This window comes from Canis lupus, chromosome 12 (assembly GCF_011100685.1).
Source record: "Canis lupus familiaris isolate Mischka breed German Shepherd chromosome 12, alternate assembly UU_Cfam_GSD_1.0, whole genome shotgun sequence".
NCBI classification, from domain to species: Eukaryota; Metazoa; Chordata; class Mammalia; order Carnivora; family Canidae; genus Canis; species Canis lupus.
In genome coordinates this window covers 41145370-41166037 of record NC_049233.1, presented here as the reverse complement: position 1 = coordinate 41166037, position 20668 = coordinate 41145370, and the positions used below count along the sequence as shown (strand labels likewise).

General features: G+C 35.5%; 1 protein-coding gene across 5 annotated transcripts in view; it reads right to left on the bottom strand.

Moving 5' to 3' along the window:
* Positions 1–3584: 3584 nt before the first annotated feature.
* TTK (TTK protein kinase) overlaps positions 3585–20668 on the bottom strand; it is a 42439-nt gene continuing 25355 nt past the window's right edge. For 3 of the 5 annotated variants that reach the window (XM_038554601.1, XM_038554599.1, XM_038554600.1), the window contains exons 15-22: positions 16282–16439; positions 16003–16175; positions 14847–14971; positions 12806–12886; positions 7796–7972; positions 7357–7441; positions 6942–7039; positions 3585–4769 (exon numbers count right to left, since the gene is read on the bottom strand). In XM_038554601.1, coding sequence (XP_038410529.1) covers positions 4683–4769; positions 6942–7039; positions 7357–7441; positions 7796–7972; positions 12806–12886; positions 14847–14971; positions 16003–16175; positions 16282–16439 — 984 coding nt within the window. In that variant the 3' untranslated portion in view covers positions 3585–4682. The remainder of the gene's footprint in view (positions 4770–6941; positions 7040–7356; positions 7442–7795; positions 7973–12805; positions 12887–14846; positions 14972–16002; positions 16176–16281; positions 16440–20668) is intronic. The other 2 variants (XM_038554603.1, XM_038554602.1) reach the window with 2 other exon arrangements.

Here is a 20668-nt window from a genome sequence, read left to right as displayed (position 1 = left end):
AACTACAGATCCTATGGACATTAAAAAGGTACTAAAGAACTACTGTGAAAAACTCTATGCCCATGAATTTGATACACTAGACAAAATGGACCTATTTCTTATAAAACACAATTTTCCAAAATTCACACAAGAATAAATAAACAAACTGAATAGGTTTCTATCTATTAAAGAAATTGAATCAATAATTCAGACATTCCAGATAGGTCCCAGGCCCAGACTTTACTGGTAAATTTTACCAAATATTTAAGGAACAAATTATATGAATTCTCTACAAGTTCTTTCAGAGGATAGAGAGAAGCCTAGAAGCCAAGGGAATATTTCCTAACTCATGCTATGAGGCCAGCATTATCCTAATACCAAAATCAAAGACATTACAGGAAAACCATAGACCAGTATCTCTCATGAATATAGATGCAAAAATCCTCAATCAAATATTAGCAAATCAAATTCAACAATGTATGAAAAGAATTATATACAACTGAGTTGGGCTTATCCCAAGTAGTCATGGATGGTCCAACATTAAAAAAACAATTAATGTAATCAATCACATCAATAGGCTACAAAAAACCCCTCATATGATCATTAATAGATGAAGAAAAAGCAACTGACAAAATCTAACATCTATTCATGATAAAAACTCTCAGCAAACTAAGATAAAGGGGAATTTCCTCAACTTAATAAAGCATATCTATTAAAAAAAACATACAGCAAGACACCTGGGTAGACAGTTCAGCATCCAACTCTTGGTTTTGGCTCAGGTTGTGATCTCCAAGATCAGGCCCATGTACTGAGAGGGCTCAGTACAGAGTCTGCTTAGTTTCTCCCTCTGCCCTCCCCCACAACTCTCTCTCAAATAAATAAATAAATCTTTAAAAAAATACAGCTAGCATCATATTCAATGATGAGAAACTTGAAGCTGGGCAGCCCGGGTGGCTCAGTGGTTTAGCGCTGCCTTCAGCCCAGGGCCTGATCCTAGAGACCCAGGATCGAGTCCTGAGTCGGGCTCCCTGGATGGAGCCTGCCTCTCCCTCTGCCTGTGTCTCTGCCTCTCTCTCTCTCTGTGTCTCTCATGAGTGAATAAATAAAATATTTAAAAAAAAAAAAAAGAAACTTGAAGCTGCTTGAAGCTACTATGATCAAAAACAAGGCAAGAAAGCTGCCTCACAACTCCTTTCAATAGAATATTAAAAGTGTCAGCTAGTGTAAGAAGACAAGAGGGAAGCCTGAATGCAACTCTTCTTGATCCTGGATTGTGAAATTTGAGGTCTATGTGGAGTATAAAGTACTTAAAAAAAAAAAAAAAAAAAAAAAAGACAAGAAGAAACAAAAGGCACATAGATTGGGAGGGAAGAAATAAACTGTTTGCAGATGACATGATCATCTATGTAGAAGACCCAAAAGAACTCCTGGAACTAATAAAAAATTATAGAAAGGTTGTAGGATACAAGGTTAATATACAAAAGCCAATCATTTTATATAGCAATAAACAAGTGGAATTTGAAATTAAAAAACACAATACCAGGGGATCCCTGGGTGGCTCAGTAGTTTGGTGCCTGCCTTTGGCCCAGGGCGAGATCCTGGAGTCCCGGGATCAAGTCCCGCATCAGGCTCCCTGCATGGGGCCTGCTTCTCTCTCTGCCTGTGTCTCGGCCCCTCTCTCTTTCTCTGTGTCTCTCATGAATAAATAAAACCTTTAAAAAAAAATACCATTTACATTAGCACTCTCAAAAATTAAATACTTGGGAATAAATCAGACAATATATATATACAAGATCTATATGAAAAAAGTATAAAACTGATGAACAAAATCAAGGTATGAATAAATGAAGAAGTATTCCATTCATGGACAGGAGGATTCAATATTGTCAAAATGTCAGTTCTTTCCAATTTGATCTACAAATTGAAAGCAATTCCAATCAAAATCTCAGCAAGTTTTCTTAATGAATATTGACAAACCAATCCTAAAGTTTATATGAAAAGGCAAAAAAAAAAAAAAAAAAAAAAAAAAAGAAAAGGCAAAAAGCCCAGAATAATCAACACAATATTGAAGAACAAAGTTGGAGCACTGCCACTATGCAACTTCAAGACTTACTATAAAGTGATAGCAATCAAGACAGCATGGTATTGGTAAGGGAATAGGAGGAAAAGGAGCAAAAGCAATACAATGGGACGAAGACAGTCTCTTCAATAACTAGACATCCACAGGCAAAAACAATGAATCTAAAGACAGATTTTATACAATTTTCACAAAAATGAACTCAAAATGGATTACAAACCTAAATGTAACATAAACTGCAAAACTGTAAAATTCTAGAATATAACATTGCAGGAAATAGATGACCTTAGGTATGGTGATGACTTTTCAGCCACAACATCAAAGGTGCAATCTATGAAAGAAATAGATAATGTACATTAAGATTAAAAACTTCTGCTCTGTGAAAGACAATATCAAATAATAAGATAAGCCACAGACTGAGAAAACATATCTACAAAAGACAGGTGATAAAGGACTGCCATCCAAAACATACAAATTCTTAAAACTTAAGAAAACAAACAACCAGGGATCCCTGGGTGGCACAGCGGTTTGGTGCCTGCCTTTTGCCCAGGGCGCGATCCTGGAGACCCGGGATCGAATCCCATATCGGGCTCCCGGTGCATGGAGCCTGCTTCTCCCTCTGCCTGTGTCTCTGCCTCTCTCTCTCTCTCTCTCTGTGACTATCATAAATAAATAAAAATTAAAAAAAATATTTAAAAAACCCAATTTAATAAATAAGCCAGACATATCTCACCAAAGAGGGTACCAGTTGTCAAGTAAGAATATGAAAAAATACACCACATGCGTCATTTGAGAAATGCTAGTTAAAATAACAATGAGATACTACTACATACCTATTAGAGTGGCCAAAATCTGGAACACGAACAACCGCAAATGCTGACAAGGATGTGGAGCAATAGGAACTCTCATTCACTGCCACAGGGAATGCAAAATGGTACAGCCACTTTGGAAAATAGTTTGGCAGTTTCTTACAAAACTCAGTATACTCTTACCATCAATCCATCCAACATGCTCTTTGGTATTTATTCAGAGGAGTTGAAAATTTATTACCACACAAAAACCTGCACATAGATTATAGCAGCTTTATTCATAATTGCCCAAATTTGGAAGCAATCAAGATGACCTACAGTAGGTGGATGCATAAATTGTGGTACATCCATACAATGGAATATTACTAGGTGCTGAAAAGACCTAGAGGAATCTTTTCAAAATGAAAGAAACTTATCTGAAAAGGCTACATACCGTGCAACTCCAACTATATGATGTTCTGGAAAAGGCAAAACTATTGAGGCAATTAGCAGTTCAGTGGTTGTCAGGGATTAGCAGTTCAGGGGTGGGGGAGGGATGAATAGGAGGAGCCCAAAGAATTTTTAGGGCAATGAAAATACTCTGTATAATATTATTATAATGGATCCTTGTCATTATACATTTATCCAAACCTATACAATGTATACCAACAAAAGTGAACTGTAATGTAAAACTATGGGCTTTGGGTGATTGTTATGGTGTGTCAATGTAGGTTCATTAGTTTTTTTTTTTTTTTTTTTTTTTTTAGGTTCATTAGTTTTAACAAATGTACCAATCTGGTAGGGGACGTTGATAATGGGGAATACTATGTATATGTTGGGGCAGGAGCTAGATGGGAAATCTCTGCACCTTCCCCTCAACTTCGCTGTGGACCTAAAACTGATCTTAAAAGGTCTTTAAAAAAAAAAAAAAAGAGAGAGAGAGAGAGAGAATACTAGATTGAGTCCCAAAGACTCTAAGACTACATTTGTAATTTGTCAATTACCAAGCAAATTACAGTGAAGGTATGCCCTATACAACTTATACCACAGAAGCTAGCATGATACTCTAAACACTGTGCAATAGATATTATGAAGAATCAAAGAGAGAATTAAAAAAAAACAAAGTGTAGCCCTAAAACTCTGGACTGCATCAGTGCCATAAAGCAATTAGGAAATCTATTTTAGAATTCAAACCCTTTGGAATTTTCTTCTTGAAATTCATTTACTAAGATCTAGTCTTGTATCTTCCCTTAATTTTTTTTAATATTTTATTTATTTATTCATGAGAGTCACACAGAGAGAGGAAGCAGAGACATAGGCAGAGGGAGAAGGCTCCATGCAGAGAGCCTGATGTGGGACTTGATCCTAGGACTCCAGGATCATGCCCTGAGCTGAGGCAGATGCTCAACCGCTGAGCCACTGAGGCGTCCCTTCAATTTTTATTAAGAATTTTGCACCATATCACCAGTACATTTGTTTGAAGAAAATAATTACAATTTCTACATTTTAGTGTCATTTTATGCTACAAAGCTTTATTTACATAGTTCTTCAGAATGTATTTCAGTTGTTCGCCCACTATTCTGAATGTGAAATGGTATCAAATAGAGTAGATTTACAGGAAAGCATAAAAGAGAGAAAACAATTCTACAACTTTATACAGTACCATTAGTGGTTATTATTTTTACAGTTTTCTTTTGAGGATAATCTACTGAATTTTTCTGCCATTGACATTTCAGGGTGAAGTTGTCTTTAAGAGCAGATTTCCACAGAGAATAAAGAGTATATACAGTCCAATATGATTTACAGGTGATATTTGACAGTTTAGGAGTAGCTGTAAATTATTTTTTCTCCCACTTGTTTTCAAAAGTCTTGGATGATGAAGAGGAATCGTGACTTTCACCACTACTATAGCGGTCATATAAAGTCTGAAATGAAAAACACACACTTGTTTTCCAACTTCTAAAATTCAATGTATTATCAGATGAATAAAGATAACTACATATATTCTAATATGTAATGAATGTCTCTTGTTCTTATAACTAGAAAATTACTTTACAACCTATTGAAGATAATAAGAATTGTAAACACCTAGCTTGGCCTAAAAATTCACTATCATGAGATACAACTCAATCATTCTGTAAAAGAAATGTAACAGCCATTAATAAGCATATATATGCATTTTTTTAAAGATTTTATTTATTTATTTGACAGAGCACAAGCAGGCAGAGGGAGAGGAAGAAACAGGCTGAGCAGGGAGCCCAATATGGGGCTTGATCTCAGGACCCTGGGATCATGACCTGAGCCAAAGGCGGATACTCAACCAACTGAGCCACCCAGGCACTCCCATATATATGTATTTTAAAGGCCTTCTTGCTCTCCCTTATTTTTTCTTAAATAAAGCAAGTCTTACATAACTTGCTACACTGTAAAATAAACTCATCAGGAAATAGTTTCAGATGATATTTCAATTAATAAACAGATGACATTAAAAAAATACAAGTTATGGGCAGCTCTGGTGGCTCAGCAGTTTAGTGCCGCCTTCAGCCCAGGGCCTGATCCTGGAGACCCGGGATCGAGTCCCACGTCAGGCTCCCTGCCTGGAGCCTGCTTCTCCCCCTGCCTGTGTCTCTGCCTCTCTCTCTCTCTCTCTCATGAATAAATAAATAAAATCTTTAAAAAAATACAAGTTATATGAATAAATATAATTAGCTATATTAACATCTACATATTGTAAAGGATTTAAGGTTAAGCCAACATCTAATTTATAAAGATGACAGATATCTCTACCATAAAGGAACACATAACCTTAGAGGTAAAGGCAACTAATTCATCTCAATTTTATTCATAAAAGGCTCTAAATAATACACTGGGGGGAAATTAAAACATGGAGATATGAAATATAGAGTAAAATTATAAAACAAATTTTATTCAATTTGAATTCCTAAAACCACTGATTTAACGATAAGACAAAAATTTACTTTATATCATGAATGCGAATATAATAGTGAATGTATAATAAATTCCTCCAGAAATGTGTCCAAGTTCTTAACATCTTAGAGTAGTTTTACCCTACCCAGAGAGTTAAGAGTGTTTTTAATTTAAGCTCCCATATTTTATAATAGCATTATTACTGAAATTAATTAGTAACTGCTTGGTAACTAAACCAGTTGGTTAATAAGCATACACAAGGTTCTAGAATGACTAGGGGTTTGATGGCAACGAGATCCAAATATGGTGGTATAGACATAAACACTGGAAGGCTGAAAGGTCCAAGACCTCTGCTTTGAGAAATGTTCTGACTGTGGTACATAGCTTCATTACCTGTAAACAAATACCGAGATTTCTCCTAGATGGCTTCTGGAAAAAAAAGATGGCTAGAAGAAATGAATGCAAAGCTGTGTTAAGGGACATCTGGGTGGCTCAGCAGTTGAGTGCCTGCCTCTGGCCTAGGGTGTGATTCTGGAGTCCTGGGATCGAGTCCCACATTAGGCTCCCTACATGGAGCCTGCCTCTCTCTCTGCCTTTGTCTCTACGCCTCTCTCTCTCTGTCTCTCTCATGAATACATAAATTTAAAAAAAAAAAAAAAAGAAAGAAAGAAAGAAAAGAAAAGAAAGCTGTTTTAAGAATGTTGTTGATTTATGGGACACCTGGGTGACTCAGTGGTTGAGCATCTGCTCAGGGCATGATCCTAGGATCCTGAGATGGAGTCCCGCATCGGGCTTCCTGCATGGAGTCTGTTTCTCCCTCTGCCTCTGTGTGTGTGTGTGTGTCTCTCATGAATGAATAAATAAAATCTTTTAAAAAAAATGTTGCTGATTTAAATGACAAATTCCTTATGAAATTTATTTCAATTGAGACCTGACAGCAATCTTACAATTACACCTTATATGACAATATACTTTCAATTGTGCTATCTGCGGAATAAGAATGTAAAAGTCTGTATTTGTCAAAAAGCATACATTAAGAATCTAAATGTAGAAATATACTTCATATTTAATCTGATGACTGGAACAACTTTTCTTTGGATTACCTGTTTTAAGTGTCTTATTCACTAAACTACAAAACCATTAAAAGTAATGTAGATAGACATTCTTACTTTAGCAGCTTTCAAAATGGAGTTAGGAGAATTCAGACCAACAAGTTGGCCCAGAACATATTTCATTTCTTCAGTGGTACCCTTAGCCATCTGGTTACCTGTAAAAATATATAATCATTAACATGCTGTAACCAATAAAAAAATACAAAATCACATGCAAATACATTCTGTTTAACAACACAATAACTGGCATCTTGTAATTTATCACTGATCATAGCTACTTACCTAGGGTAAGTAAAAATGCCAGCACATTAAAAAAAAAAACATTAATTTATTTTAGTATTTTAGCATAAAAGGAACTTCCTTAAGGAAAGAGGAATGCTGGAAGAGTAGCCAATTCATGTTCCATTTTTTGTTATAGCTATAAGTCTGTTATTATTAGTAATTACTAATAAGTTGATTTTCAAAGAAGTACCTGGATGAGTTTGAATTTGAACATATGGATGCGCCAGAAGGTCAGGAATGGATATCCTCTGTTTAGGGTCCCTTATTAAGCAACACTACAAAAATAAGGATTCATTTTTTAAAAATCAAGTTTTCTTATGTAATATCAATATAAAGTATCTTTCAAGATTGTATTGTACTATAGTAGTTGCTTTCCAGATAGTCTACTCAGAAACAAGATTTTGTAAGTTCTTTTTGCAAAATCCCCAAGTATTCATAACTCTTAAAACATCTTCAAAGTGAACTTAACATGACTAAAAAGCTAATTCATTCAGCAATTCCTTTCAATAGACCATATATATCTATCTAAGCCAGTTACATAAGTCCAGTAATTTCACCTATTTACTCTAAGCAAACAATTTAAGTATTTGACATATTATTCTTCTATATCCATATACTACTAATGTTACCTTTAACACATCTTGAAGATCCTTCTCTGGAATATCAGGAAATTCGATTTCATGATTAGGGTCAATTATGGCATGTAATTTAGAAATCTGGTTAATTATATGCTGAAATGGTGTCTTCCCATAAGTCATATAGTACAAAATGCATCCTAAGGACCAAACGTCACTTTTAGGACTTATCTAATTAGGGGAGGAAAAAAAAGAAAGGTTAAGTTGCTGTAATTATTTATTTATTTGAAAGAGAATGAGCTGGGGTCAGGGGGACAGAAGGAGAGAGAGAGGGAGAGTGAGAAGCAGGCTCCCCAGAGCAGGGAGCCTGATAAGAGGCTCAATCCTAGGACACCAAGATTATGACATGAGCCAAAGGCAGATGCTTAACTGACTGAGCTACCCAGGCACCCCAAATAACTGTAATTTTAACATACAATTAAATGTAAGAATATTTTATACACAGATATGTACACATACATTCCTTAACACTTAAAATTATAACTAAACCTCAATTAATGGGCAAGCACTCGATTCAGTTTACATGAAAAAACACTGTTTTATAGTTTTTGTTATACTTGGTTATTTTATCAAGAGATGAGCTGTAAGTCTCTCAACAAACTCATAATTAAAATATTTGAACTGAAACATGTTTTGTTCCTGTCAGCTTATGAAAATATAAAAGACTAAAAAACATAACTGCAAGTTTTAAATTTACTTGTTTTCTCCAAAACTACTGAATTATAATAAATATCTTTTAAGATTTTATTTACTTGAGAGAACATGGGCTGGAGAGCTGAGGGAGGAGCAGAGGGAGGGAGGGAGAGAGACAGAGAGAGAGAATATGAATCCCAAGCAGATTCTGCTGAGCACAGAGCCCAAAGATGGGCCTGATCTCATGACCCTGAGATCATGACCTGAGCCGAAATCAAGAGTTGGATGCTTAACCTATTGAGCCACCAGACACCCCAGGATTATGATAAATTTTTATGTAAACTCATAACATATAAGTATGCATAGATTTTAAAAAGGTTAAATTGAGCTATCCTAAACCCAAGAACACAAACTATAGAATCAGGCTGGGCTGGATTTGAATCCTGGCCTTATTACTAGCTAGTAATTCTATGCAGCTTCACTTCCTCTTCTCTAAAATAGAAAATAATAAAAGTACATTGTCATGGGGATTAAATGATATAACCATGAGATACGGATAAGCATAGAGAGTAATATCTGGGTATAATAAGAAAACAAGAAATGCTACTTATTATTTAAGTGCTCTTTGCATCAAATAATCTCATTAGAAATAATGTAATATTATTATATAATTATCATTTTGACTTTGAAATGAACATGAATAAGATAAAACATAGCAATGGGCATAATACAAGAGAATGGTTAAATTCTTCTTTAAAGGTAGATATTAGGGGATCCCTGGGTAGCTCAGCGGTTTGGCGCCTGCCTTTGGCCCGGAGTGTGATCCTGGAGTCCAGGGATTGAGTCCCACATCGGGCTCCCTGCATGGAGCCTGCTTCTTTCTCTGTCTGTGTCTCTGCTTCTCTCTTTCTGTGTCTCTCATGAAGAAATAAATAAAATCTTTAAAAAATAAAAATAAAAGGTAGATACTAAACATATTATTAAAACAAAATAAAGGGATCCCTGGGTGGCGCAGCGGTTTGGCGCCTGCCTTTGGCCCAGGGCGCGATCCTGGAGACCCAGGATCGAATCCCACGTCGGGCTCCCGGTGCATGGAGCCTGCTTCTCCCTCTGCCTGTGTCTCTGCCTCTCGCTCTCTCTGTGTGTGACTATCATAAATAAATAAAAATTAAAAAAAAAAAAAAAAGTTAAAACAAAATAAAGAGGCACTAGCGTGGTTCAGTTAGTTAACTAAATAAGGAAAAAGAAATGGCACATATAACTTCAAAACAAAACAAAACCAGAGAGAGAAAGAAAGCAGAATAGGAATGTTAATATTAGAAAAAGAGAATGAGAACAAAAAAAAAAAAAAATGCTTTTAACAGAAGAGGGAAAGCCATTTTATAATAAAAAAGGTACAACCAACCAAGAAGAGATGATACTCACAAACTCCTATGCACTGAAACTACATTTAATACAACTATATTAAGTAAGAACTATATCAAATTCTTTTGGGGGAAATGGTAAAAAGATTCTAACATGCCTTTTAGAAAATGGCAGATAAAACAGATTACTATCTTAACACAAAGAAAACTAAAAAATCAAAATAATAATTTAAAAACTCTCTTCTTCCTCCAACTTAAAAATCTGGAAATATCCATCTCTAAATAAATCATCGATTAAGAAGGATTTCAAGGGCCGCCTGGGTGGCTTCACAGTTGAGCCTCTGCCTTCGGCTCAGGGTGTGATCCTGGAGTGCTGGGATCTGGAATCCCACATCTGGTTCTCTGCGGGGAGCCTGCCTCTCCCTCTGCTCATGTCTACCTCTCTCTCTGTCTCTCATGAATAAAGAAATAAAATCTTTAATGAAAAAAAAACAAAAACAGGATTTCAGATTTTGGAAAAATGGGAGAGGCAGGAGAGTGAGAAGTAGGCTCCCTGGTGAGAAGGGAGCCCAAGGCAGGACTTGATCCCAGGACCCAGAGGATGACCTGAGCCAAATGCAGACACTTAACCATCTGAGCCACCCAGGTGCCCTTGTTTATTTTTTTAATTAAAATATAGTTGACACACAAGGTTACATTAGTTTCAGGTGTACAATATAGTGATTTGAGAACTCAATACACTAGTCTATGCTCATCACAAGTGTGGCTACCACCTGTCATCACACAACTCTGTTATAATGCCACAGACTCTATTCTCAATGCTGTGCCTTTCATCCCCTGACTTATTTATTCCGTAACTGGAGGCCTGTACCTCCCACTCCCTTTCACCCATTTTGCCCAATCTCTTATCCCCCTCCCTCTGGCAACCATCATTGTTCTCTGTATGTGTGAGTCTGTTTCTGCTGTTTATTTGTTTGCTTTTGAGATTGCAGCATAGTTTTTCAATCTGTCCAAATCCCCAGATAAGATGGACAGAAAAGCCTGGTAGCAAAACCATATATATAGAGAAAACATTTATAACAAAACTAAGTAAAAAATTATACCCATGAACCCCAGAATAAGAATGGAGACAAACTACCACAGCCAAAAATCCTGTAGAGTCATTTGGAAAAGAAAGCAGGGGAGAATAGTGAATGTGCCTGATTTTCAGAACAGAAACTCCAAATAGCCAACAAATGTTCATTGGAGAATAATTTGGAAACAGAGCTAGACTGGGAGGGGTTTGAACTCTTTATCAGCAGAGATTACTTCATGTGTTGGGATAAAAAATTTGCCTTCTATTCAGAATCATTAAGGCCACTGGATAGCAGTGTTAACTCTACCTGCAATTCAAAATAAATCTTATTTTTAAAAAAATATATTATTTCAAAGTATTTTAAAACTGAAATTGCAAATTTTAGAAATTAATGAAAATAAGAAACACCACAAAAAAGGTATAAATAGAAGTTAAAGTAAAAACTCACACAATTCAGTTTTAATGTTTTAATTAATAAGAATATAAAAATTAAGTTAGCAATTATTTAAATCCAAAAACTAGGAAAAGAAAGAAACCTGAAGGAAATAAAAATAATAAATAGCAGAAACTAATTACAGAGCAAATGAAAATAGAATGAAGGCTTTGTTCTCTAAAATAAACAAAACCTTAGTAAGTCTAATGAAAAAGAAAAGACAGATAACAAATCTAAGTATTAAAAGAAAAGCGGGGGATCCCTGGGTGGCGCAGCGGTTTGGCGCCTGCCTTTGGCCCAGGGTGCGATCCTGGAGACCCAAGATCGAGTCCCACGTCGGGCTCCCGGTGCATGGAGCCTGCTTCTCCCTCTGCCTAGGTCTCTGCCTCTCTCTCTCTCTCTCTGTGACTATCATAAATAAATAAAAATTAAAAAAAAAAAAAAAAAGAAAGAAAGCGGAAGCTAAAGAGTTCTAAAAAGAATTTCATAAGCGAAATTATTTGACATAATGTTATACCACTTATTTGAGAAAATATTTAGAAGCCAGTTTTTTAGGAAGGAAAATATAATTAGTAAATACACATTTATCAAGCAATTACTTTGAGCTAGACGATGTTTTGATTTATATTTTTTCCCATTTAATCAATTACTTTTTATTTTTTTAAAGATTTATTTATTATGAGAGGGAGCGCATGCAAGTGGGAGGAGGGGAGGAGAGGCAGAAGGAGAGAAAGAGAGAGAAGCAGTTTCCCTGCGAGAACGTGCAGAGCCTGACGTGGGGCTCAAATCTCATGATCCTGAGATAATGACCTAAATTAAAATCAAGAGTCAGACACTTAGGTGACTGAGCCACCCAGGCGCCCCTCTATTGCTTGCAGGTCCCTGGACAACAATGTGTGCTTGTGCACACTTGGTGACACTGCTACAGAGCAAGAAGGACTAGCTCGGGAGCCAGAGGCATCCTGGCAGGCAAAAGGAACTCAACGAGGGACACCAGTGAAGCTAACACAAAGCTCACTGAGCTGGTGAAATAAGGTAAGTGGGAAAGTAGCCTGTGGCCGGCTGGGAAAAAATTACATACTAGAATTGTACTTGGAAATGAGCAATTCACAAATGAATAAATGGTAAGAGATAAAATGTAAGAATCAAAGAGGAAACAAGACTTATCAATTATCAATTCAATACCATTTAAGGGGTCCAAATCAGAGCTAATTTAGTCTAAATTTCTACCATTAATTTTAAAATTTAAAAATATCCTAGAAACATTTCTCATTGGAGCACACTGTTGAGACATCACCATATTAAAAGAAGAGTCTCAAATCAATAAACAATAGCAAAGCTGAATTCCATGACAATTTGCTTAAGAAAGCAAGGTCTCTATAATGGCCTAAAAAGTTTTAGAACTTAAGCAACTTTGAGTTAGCTGTTAAGTTTAATCAGAGAATAGTCCATTCCTTACTGATGCCAGCTAAATGGGATGTAAATAACCTTCATAGTACCTTTGACTTGGATTTTCCATTCTCTCTTGAGGAAGACATATCTTTGATTGCTTCTGGTGGCATATAATTAACTGTACCAACCTGTATGCCAAATCACAGAAAACACAAATCAATGAAAATACTTCACTCTGCTTTAGCTTTTTAAAACACAAATGTCAGGTTCTTGGAAACTTGAATAATTACATATTGTAGTAATATTTTTTAAAAACTCAAATAACTGACAAAAATATTAGGACATAAATTTATTCACAACTCCAGCAAAGTAAATTGGATTCATAATCAGGAAAGTTATTCCTCTCAGAAAGCTCAGCTTTTTCTAAGATGATGGCGAACAACGACCATAAAACTATCGAGGCTAAAATTATATTAATAGCCATAAACTTTGAAGGAATTGATATCAATTATTCATTTCTGCGCTGGAATAGACCTAGAATGCTTTTTTTAAAAAATCAACCAACCAACCAATCAAAACTCTAGCTATGTCTCCAGTATTCCCTGGGCCCATGTCCAGAGTGAGATGGGGTGGGTATGTAAATCATGCAAAAGCTTCCACAGTCAGATTATGCCAATCTTACAAAGCATTTATTTTATTCTAAAACAAATGGTTCTGTTTTCAAACACAGAATACCTGTACTTTAGGATCCTGCCATAGAGGATACCTTCAAGTTGATTTACAGCCAAATGTTCAACCGTTATCTTATTTTTTTTAAGATTTATTTATTTTAGAGAGTGTGGGCACACAAGGACGTGAGTGGGGGAAGGGCAGAGGGAGAGCAGCAGACTTCCCACTGAGCAGGGAGCCTGATCTGGGGCTCCATCCCATGACCCTGAGATCATAACCTGAGCTGAAAAGTCAGACGTTCAACTGACCAAGCCACCCAGGAGCCCCAATGTTCAGCAGCATTTTTCATATAACGAGAAGTCACTGTCAAATAGAAATGTTTCAAGGGCATGTTGTCCACCTATTTCTCCTAAAAAAGGTCTAGTTTTATGTCTAGGCAGATCTACACCAGAAATCTGCATACGTGGAACACATCATCTTGGCTCCAAGCAAAATTCTTTTTATTAATTCTTTGGTGTCATCACCTTGGTTTTTATGGGGACAAATTTATTAAGTTTGTAACTGCATATCCTTTTAGAAAAATGCAGTTGAGTATAGTATTCATTATGGTGTTTCCAATATGAAGGCCCACTTAAAATTTTTTTCAGGGGCACATGAGTGGCTCAGTCAGTTAAACGGCTGGCTCTTGATTTTGGCTCAGGTCATGATCTCAAGGTCCTGGGATCAAGCCACACCTTGGGCTCCTCACTCAGTGGGGAATCTGCTTGACGATTCTCTCTCTTCTTCTCCCTCTGCCCCTCTCCTGATTTGTGCATGCTCTCCTGCACACTCTCTCTGTAAAATAAATACATCTTCAAAAAAAAAAAAACTGAAGTTATTGAAAAAAAGAATTTTTTTCAAATGTAAGTGATAGGAAAAGCTTTACTTTTTCAGAAGAATGAAATAATCTTACTTCATGGACAATGAAAAACAAGTAACTGCAATTTCCTCGTTGGTTGCTACCAGGAATCTCTGAGAATAAGTTTCAGGTGAATTCAAGATCATGGGCAAGATGATCTCCGAGACAGGTATTACTGCTTCTTTACCACAGCTACAGGAAAATCTTTCAAAATTGCTGGATTTATTTCTACCTGATCTTGACTTTCTATACTACAGTGTTTTATACACTTTAAATATGGTTTTAATTCTTAAAATATTTAATCTTTTAAGATTTTATGTATTTATTCATGAGAATATTCATGAGAGAGAGAGAGCAGGGAGCCCAATGTGGGACTTGACCCCGGGACTCCAGGATCATGCCTTGGGCCGAAGGCAGACACTAAACTGCTGAGCCACCAGGGATCCCAAAATATTTATTCTTATACAAAGGGTTCAAATTCTTTGAAGAATGAGAATGGAAAAAATAAAATCTCTATTAGCAAAAGACTTTATAGGAACTGAACTGCAGTGTGTGGTAACCAACCATTCATTAAGTCTTACCTGAGAATCTTTAACAATACTTGTTGTATCTGGTTGCATTTGGTTTGCAATTCCAAAATCAATTAGTTTTAGCATTCCATCAACTATCAGAAAGTTAGCAGGTTTCAGATCACTATGAACAATGCCTTCAAAATAAAAATCCACTGCAATATTAGACAATATAAAACATTCTAAGTACAAAAATATTTCATAATCTACCGGTAGAGTGGATTCCTTTAGTCAATCAAATAAAATGCTCATTTTTAATATTTTCTAAAAAATAGAGCACCTATGTGCCAGACACTATTCTAAGTTTGCTGTTTATATTGACTCACTTAATCTTCATACCAGCATGGAGTTAAGTATTATTATTATCCCCACTTTTAAGAGGAAATTAAGGCAAAGATTTTAAGTAACTTGTTCAAGATCATACAGCCTAAAGTGACAAGGCCATAACCTGATCCAGGCAGTCTGGCTTGAGTTTATGATCATACCACTATGATTCACTACCCACTAGATAACATCATAAATTACAATGTCGGGTGGTAAGACCCTAATGCTCCTGTCTCCTCTATCCCTACAACCCTAATCTTAATCACTAGTGAATTATCTTTTAACTTATAGAGAGACATGAGGGAAAGAATTATAATTATCTAGGTTAACAGTTATTTTTTAAAAAGGAAAAGGTAAAGGCAGAGAAGCCCTAAAAAGAACCATGTCCAACTAAAGTGAAAAAAACAACTTAAGGGCTAACAATTGAAAAAAGAATAAAACCAACTCCCACACAAGGCACACAATACAAAATGACTAGAATGAGAGAAATAAAAATCTCAGATTTTTGGGATGCCTGAACCCTACAATCTCAGATCTCCTATAAGTGAACTACATGGAGACCCAAGATAATGGACTATGTTAATACTAATAAAGATATGGGTACATTTTGCATTATGCATGCATTATGGATGTGGGGACTTGAGTTCATGCACGATATCCTTTGGTAAATAGTGCTTTAAAGAAATGGTTTTTTGTCCCTTCATCTTCAGATGAGCTTCCAAATATTTAGTTTATCTAATCTAAAGGTGCTAATAACAAATATCTAAAAATTATAGGTATATTTCTCTGAGATAACATTATTAATGATTAGTATAACTCTGCATATAAAGAGATTTTAAAATACCATGTTGATGAATTGTATAAACTGCCTCCAACATATTTTTCCAGTAACTTTTACGTTCCCATGGATTGATGGATTTTTTCTTTTTAAGCCAACTATTTAGGTCTATATTTCCACACTCCATTACCATGTAAATGTACTGGTCCGTGATTTCACTGCCATTAAAAACAAACAAACAAAAAAACCCAAAACAATATATGGTTAGGTTATACTATTAAGATGTACTAAGTCTAAAGAGTTAAAGCAAAAATATTTTCTTTTCAAATTAAAAAAAATTCTTACTAATCATAAAGTCGGATGATCTTATCACTGTGTTGTTGTAGTTTATTCAAATAAGCAATTTCATTCCGGTAACTCTCAATTGTTTGATTATCTGCTTCTTCTAAGTTTACATACTTTATGGCATGTATCTGTTTCTTTTCATTTAATACCTGGAATACCTATATATTAGAACAAAGGAAAAAGTTTAGAATGTACTACTTTCATATTATCATAATAATTCTAAATTTATTAAATTTTAAGTTAAGGAATACTAATATGAATAATTAAACATGTCTGGGCTTATTTTTGAGTACTAAAGGGAAAAATATGTTAAGAGAGTTAACAGACCATTCTCAGCTATCTATGACAATGAGTATTCAATAATGCAAAGGGGTAAACCTAAGAAGTTTTTATATTAACATATAAGAAATAGAATTTAAATTTCATATATATATTTATAACACTATTGGATGCCTTAACCAGGAAAATAACCTAAAGAAGATGTTCAAAATGTTAAGAACATCAAAAGGATGTCATAAAGAGTTAATTCATTTCACAGATGATGTTTCTTCCTTTGTGCCTGGAACTAACATTTCATTCATGCGGTAGGGAATATTTAAAAATATGTAATAATTGTAAGCTATCTGTATATTCAGTTGTGAAAAGTGGAGTAGTTCCAATTTGTAACATCAAGTTGACAAGAACAAGATGTTCCTATAAGCCCATTGTCAGGATCTCTGAATCTCTGAGGTCCAGGTCAAATTGCTCTGGCTATAGTGGTAGTCAATTTCTAAGCAATATTAATGGGGCAGATAATACATTTTGAAAAGTAGAAAACACTGTTAATGTGTCCAACCTTCAGCAAACATGCAATAGGGATGACACTTCTGAACTGCATGAACACAAATATGAATGAATGCCAGGGTAAGCAAGAAAAATTATATTCATTTATCCCTTTAGACACACTGAAGTAAAATATCATTTATTCAAAAGCCATTTAACCTTGACTTTGACTACCCAGCAGGTCAGGGCAAGAAATAAGAAAAGAACAGAAATGTACATAAGATTTGTGCAATGCAGATGCATTAATAAGCTTAGTTATTTAAAACTCTAAATTCAAAACTCTAACAAAGTATTACTGGTTTTACCTGCATACATAGCAAATTAGACAAGGGATGGACCTTAAAACAGTGATAGGGCAAGAGACAGCAGAAAATAGCAAGGGAAGAGATAAAAGGAATTTTAAAACATATAAAGCCACTTTATCTAAGGTAAATAGCTTTACAAACCTCAGAGAATTGAGAGTATCTACTACTCTATTACATTTAAAATTTTGTTAGTAGTACCTACCACATAAAGTTGGAAGGATGACTAAGATGATGTGTTTGGAATACAGTAAAGTTAGCTATTATCATTAAGGACAATTAGTACAGAATAAAGTGGACATTTTAGAACCTATTAAAGTTGTTGGGTGTATCAGAAAAAAGATTTGCAGGATATTAAAACTATGCAAGTTCTCAAAGTTTTGGAGGAAATGAAAACTTTTATTTTTTTTTTTTTTTTTTTTTTGATCCCCCCCCGAAATGAAAACTTTTAAATCAACTTTTTGCACATATATACTTTCACTCCCCTATTGCCCCTGCTCAGGCAAAACTCTTGCAATAACTGATGATTAGGTAGTCCTTATTTTCATTTCATAGAAATAGTTATCAGTTATAATTTTCAGTTTCATGGAAAGTTAATGAAAGAATGGAAGGCCATTGTCATGACCATTCCTATTAGTCTCCATGACCTTTCCAAATGCTCTTAATACAACAGTATAAGTTGGTCACTCTCTAAATTCTAGAGCATAAACGGTTAGTTTCATAATGCATGTTACCTTCTTTCCCTGAAGTATTTTGATTTTGTCAACTCTACCATGATAATTAAATAATGATAAGGTAACCACACTAAAAAAAAAAAAAACATAGGCCAGTCCCAGTCACAGCTTTATCACTTGGCCTTGACTTAAGCTAACATCTTCATTATGCTCCAAGGAAAAAAATGTTTAAAACACCAGCAAGGGGGATCCCTGGGTGGCTCAATGGTTTAGCACCTGCCTTTGGCCCAGGGTGCGATCCTGAAGTCCCAGGATCGAGTCCCGCATCGGGCTCCCAGCATGGAGCCTGCTTCTCCCTCTGCCTGTGTCTCTGCCTCTCTCCCTCTCTCTATCATGAATAAATAAATAAAATCTTTAAAAAAATAAAACATCAGCAAGATTATTTTACATCCTCTGATAACATGCCAGTAAATATTGCACCTTGACATTATTCAAATACAGCTAAAGAAATAATAAATATTAACCAAAGAATTTCTAGTAAAGCTACTAAATCAGATATTTCAAATATATTGATAAAAATCAATTGTATTGTTCCTTTGTTCTCATGCCCGAAATTTGAGGCAACGGAAAGAAGAAAACTTATACGAAAAAGAAACTAATATTATTGAACAGTTGCTACAGAGATTAATTTACATGCCTTACTTATTGTAAGTTAATAAGACAGTCTTAAATCTAGTTATTGTTAGCTGGCTTAATAAATACAGTAAAACTTAAACCCAACAGGTTTTGCTTCATATATCATTATTATCCTTAACTTATAATAGCAAAACAGCTGAGTGGGGACATTCCTTCAACAAAGTAATTCACTGTTACATCATAGGCACTATTCCAGATTACGGAGCAAACATGATTGAGCAAATCAGACAAACATCTCTATCTTGATGGAACTCACATTCAAGTGCAGGAAGATACAAACAACAAACCAAACAAATAAATTACAGAGCACACTAGAAGAGGAGCTACAGAGAAAAATACAGGAGGAAATGGAGCTCACCAGTGATTGGAAGGCAGGAGTTGTAGTACTAAAGACTGTGGTCAAGGAAAGCTGTTTGAGAAGACATTTAAGCAAAGATATGAGGATATATTGAGGAAAACTGACTCTTTTGTGAAAATACACCAAGAGAACAAGGATTGAATCAATGATACTACCTAGAAGGCTATTATAATAAACCAGGTGAAAAGATGACAGATGCTTTGACCAAAGTGATTCCAGTGGAGGTGGTGAGAAATAGTCAGGTGCTAGATATACTTTAAGGTAGAACCAGCAAAACTTGTTGATTTTTTTTTTAAGATTTTATTTATTTATTCATGAGAGACACAGAGAGAGAGAGGCAGAGACATAGGCAGAGGGAGAAAGCAGGCTCCATGTGGGGAGCCTGATGTGGGACTCGATCCTCGGACTCCAGGATCATGCCCAGAGCCGAAAGCAGGCGCTTAACCGCTGAGCCACCCAGGTGTTCCAAGATTTGCTTGACTGATTGGATGTATGTGTGAGAGAAAGTGGAGTCAATGATTCCAGAATTTTTGGCCTAGCTAATGGGAGGATGAAGTTGACATTTACTGAACTGGGAAAGACTTTGGAGCCAGAGTTATGTTTGGGACATTTTAAGTTTTAAATACCTAGTAGACACTCAAGAAGAGATAACTGAGGAGTCAAACTGGATATACAAATCTGGAATTCAAGGGAGAGGTCTGAGCTAAATATATGTTTGGGAATTGTCAGCATATACATGATATTTAAAACCACGAGACTGGACAAAGCTAAGGAGTAAAGTGAGTTTAGAAAGAGAAGAGGTCAAGGTCTGAGCTCTGGGACGCCATGGAGAAGACTGGAAAGGAATGGCCAGTTGGAGAAGAGGAAAACTGAGAGACGCCAAGGGGGGAGAAAAAAAGTTTCAACAAGGAAAGAACAATCAACTGCCCTAAATGCTGAGTAACCCACAATTAAAGCTAAGAACTGGATTTGGCAAAACATGGAGATTATTGGTGATCTTGATAACAATTGTTTTGGTGAATGATGAAGATAAAAATCTGATCTAAGTAGATTTAAGAGGACAGAATGAGAAAAACTGAAAATGTTAAGTATAGACAACTCTTTTGAGATGCCTTTTACTCAATGAAACAGAACCGTGAAAATTATCACTCAGATAAATTTAGGAAATGTTCTATTCCAATTCCAGAAATTCACGTTACTATTGTTTTTGAAAAGAAAAACCCAAAAAACTCAAAATATTAGTCAAATATCTTGCTGAACCATCCTAAAATATTATTTACACAAGATTGTTTTGTGATAATCCACAGCTTCATTTGCCATCTCAAAGTCAATGTTAATGTCATTTAGAGAAGAAATTTGGAGCACAGGACATCAGAGGAAGAACAGAGAACTGAAATGAAGAGATAGGCCTAAAGAGATATGTCATTTGTTGGACAGAGGGACTGGGAGCAGGGGATGAGAAGGATTTTTTTGGCTCAAAAACAAGGCAGGCCCCTAAGTGTCAAGGAAAAAGAGCCCCAAAAGGTAAAAAAGAA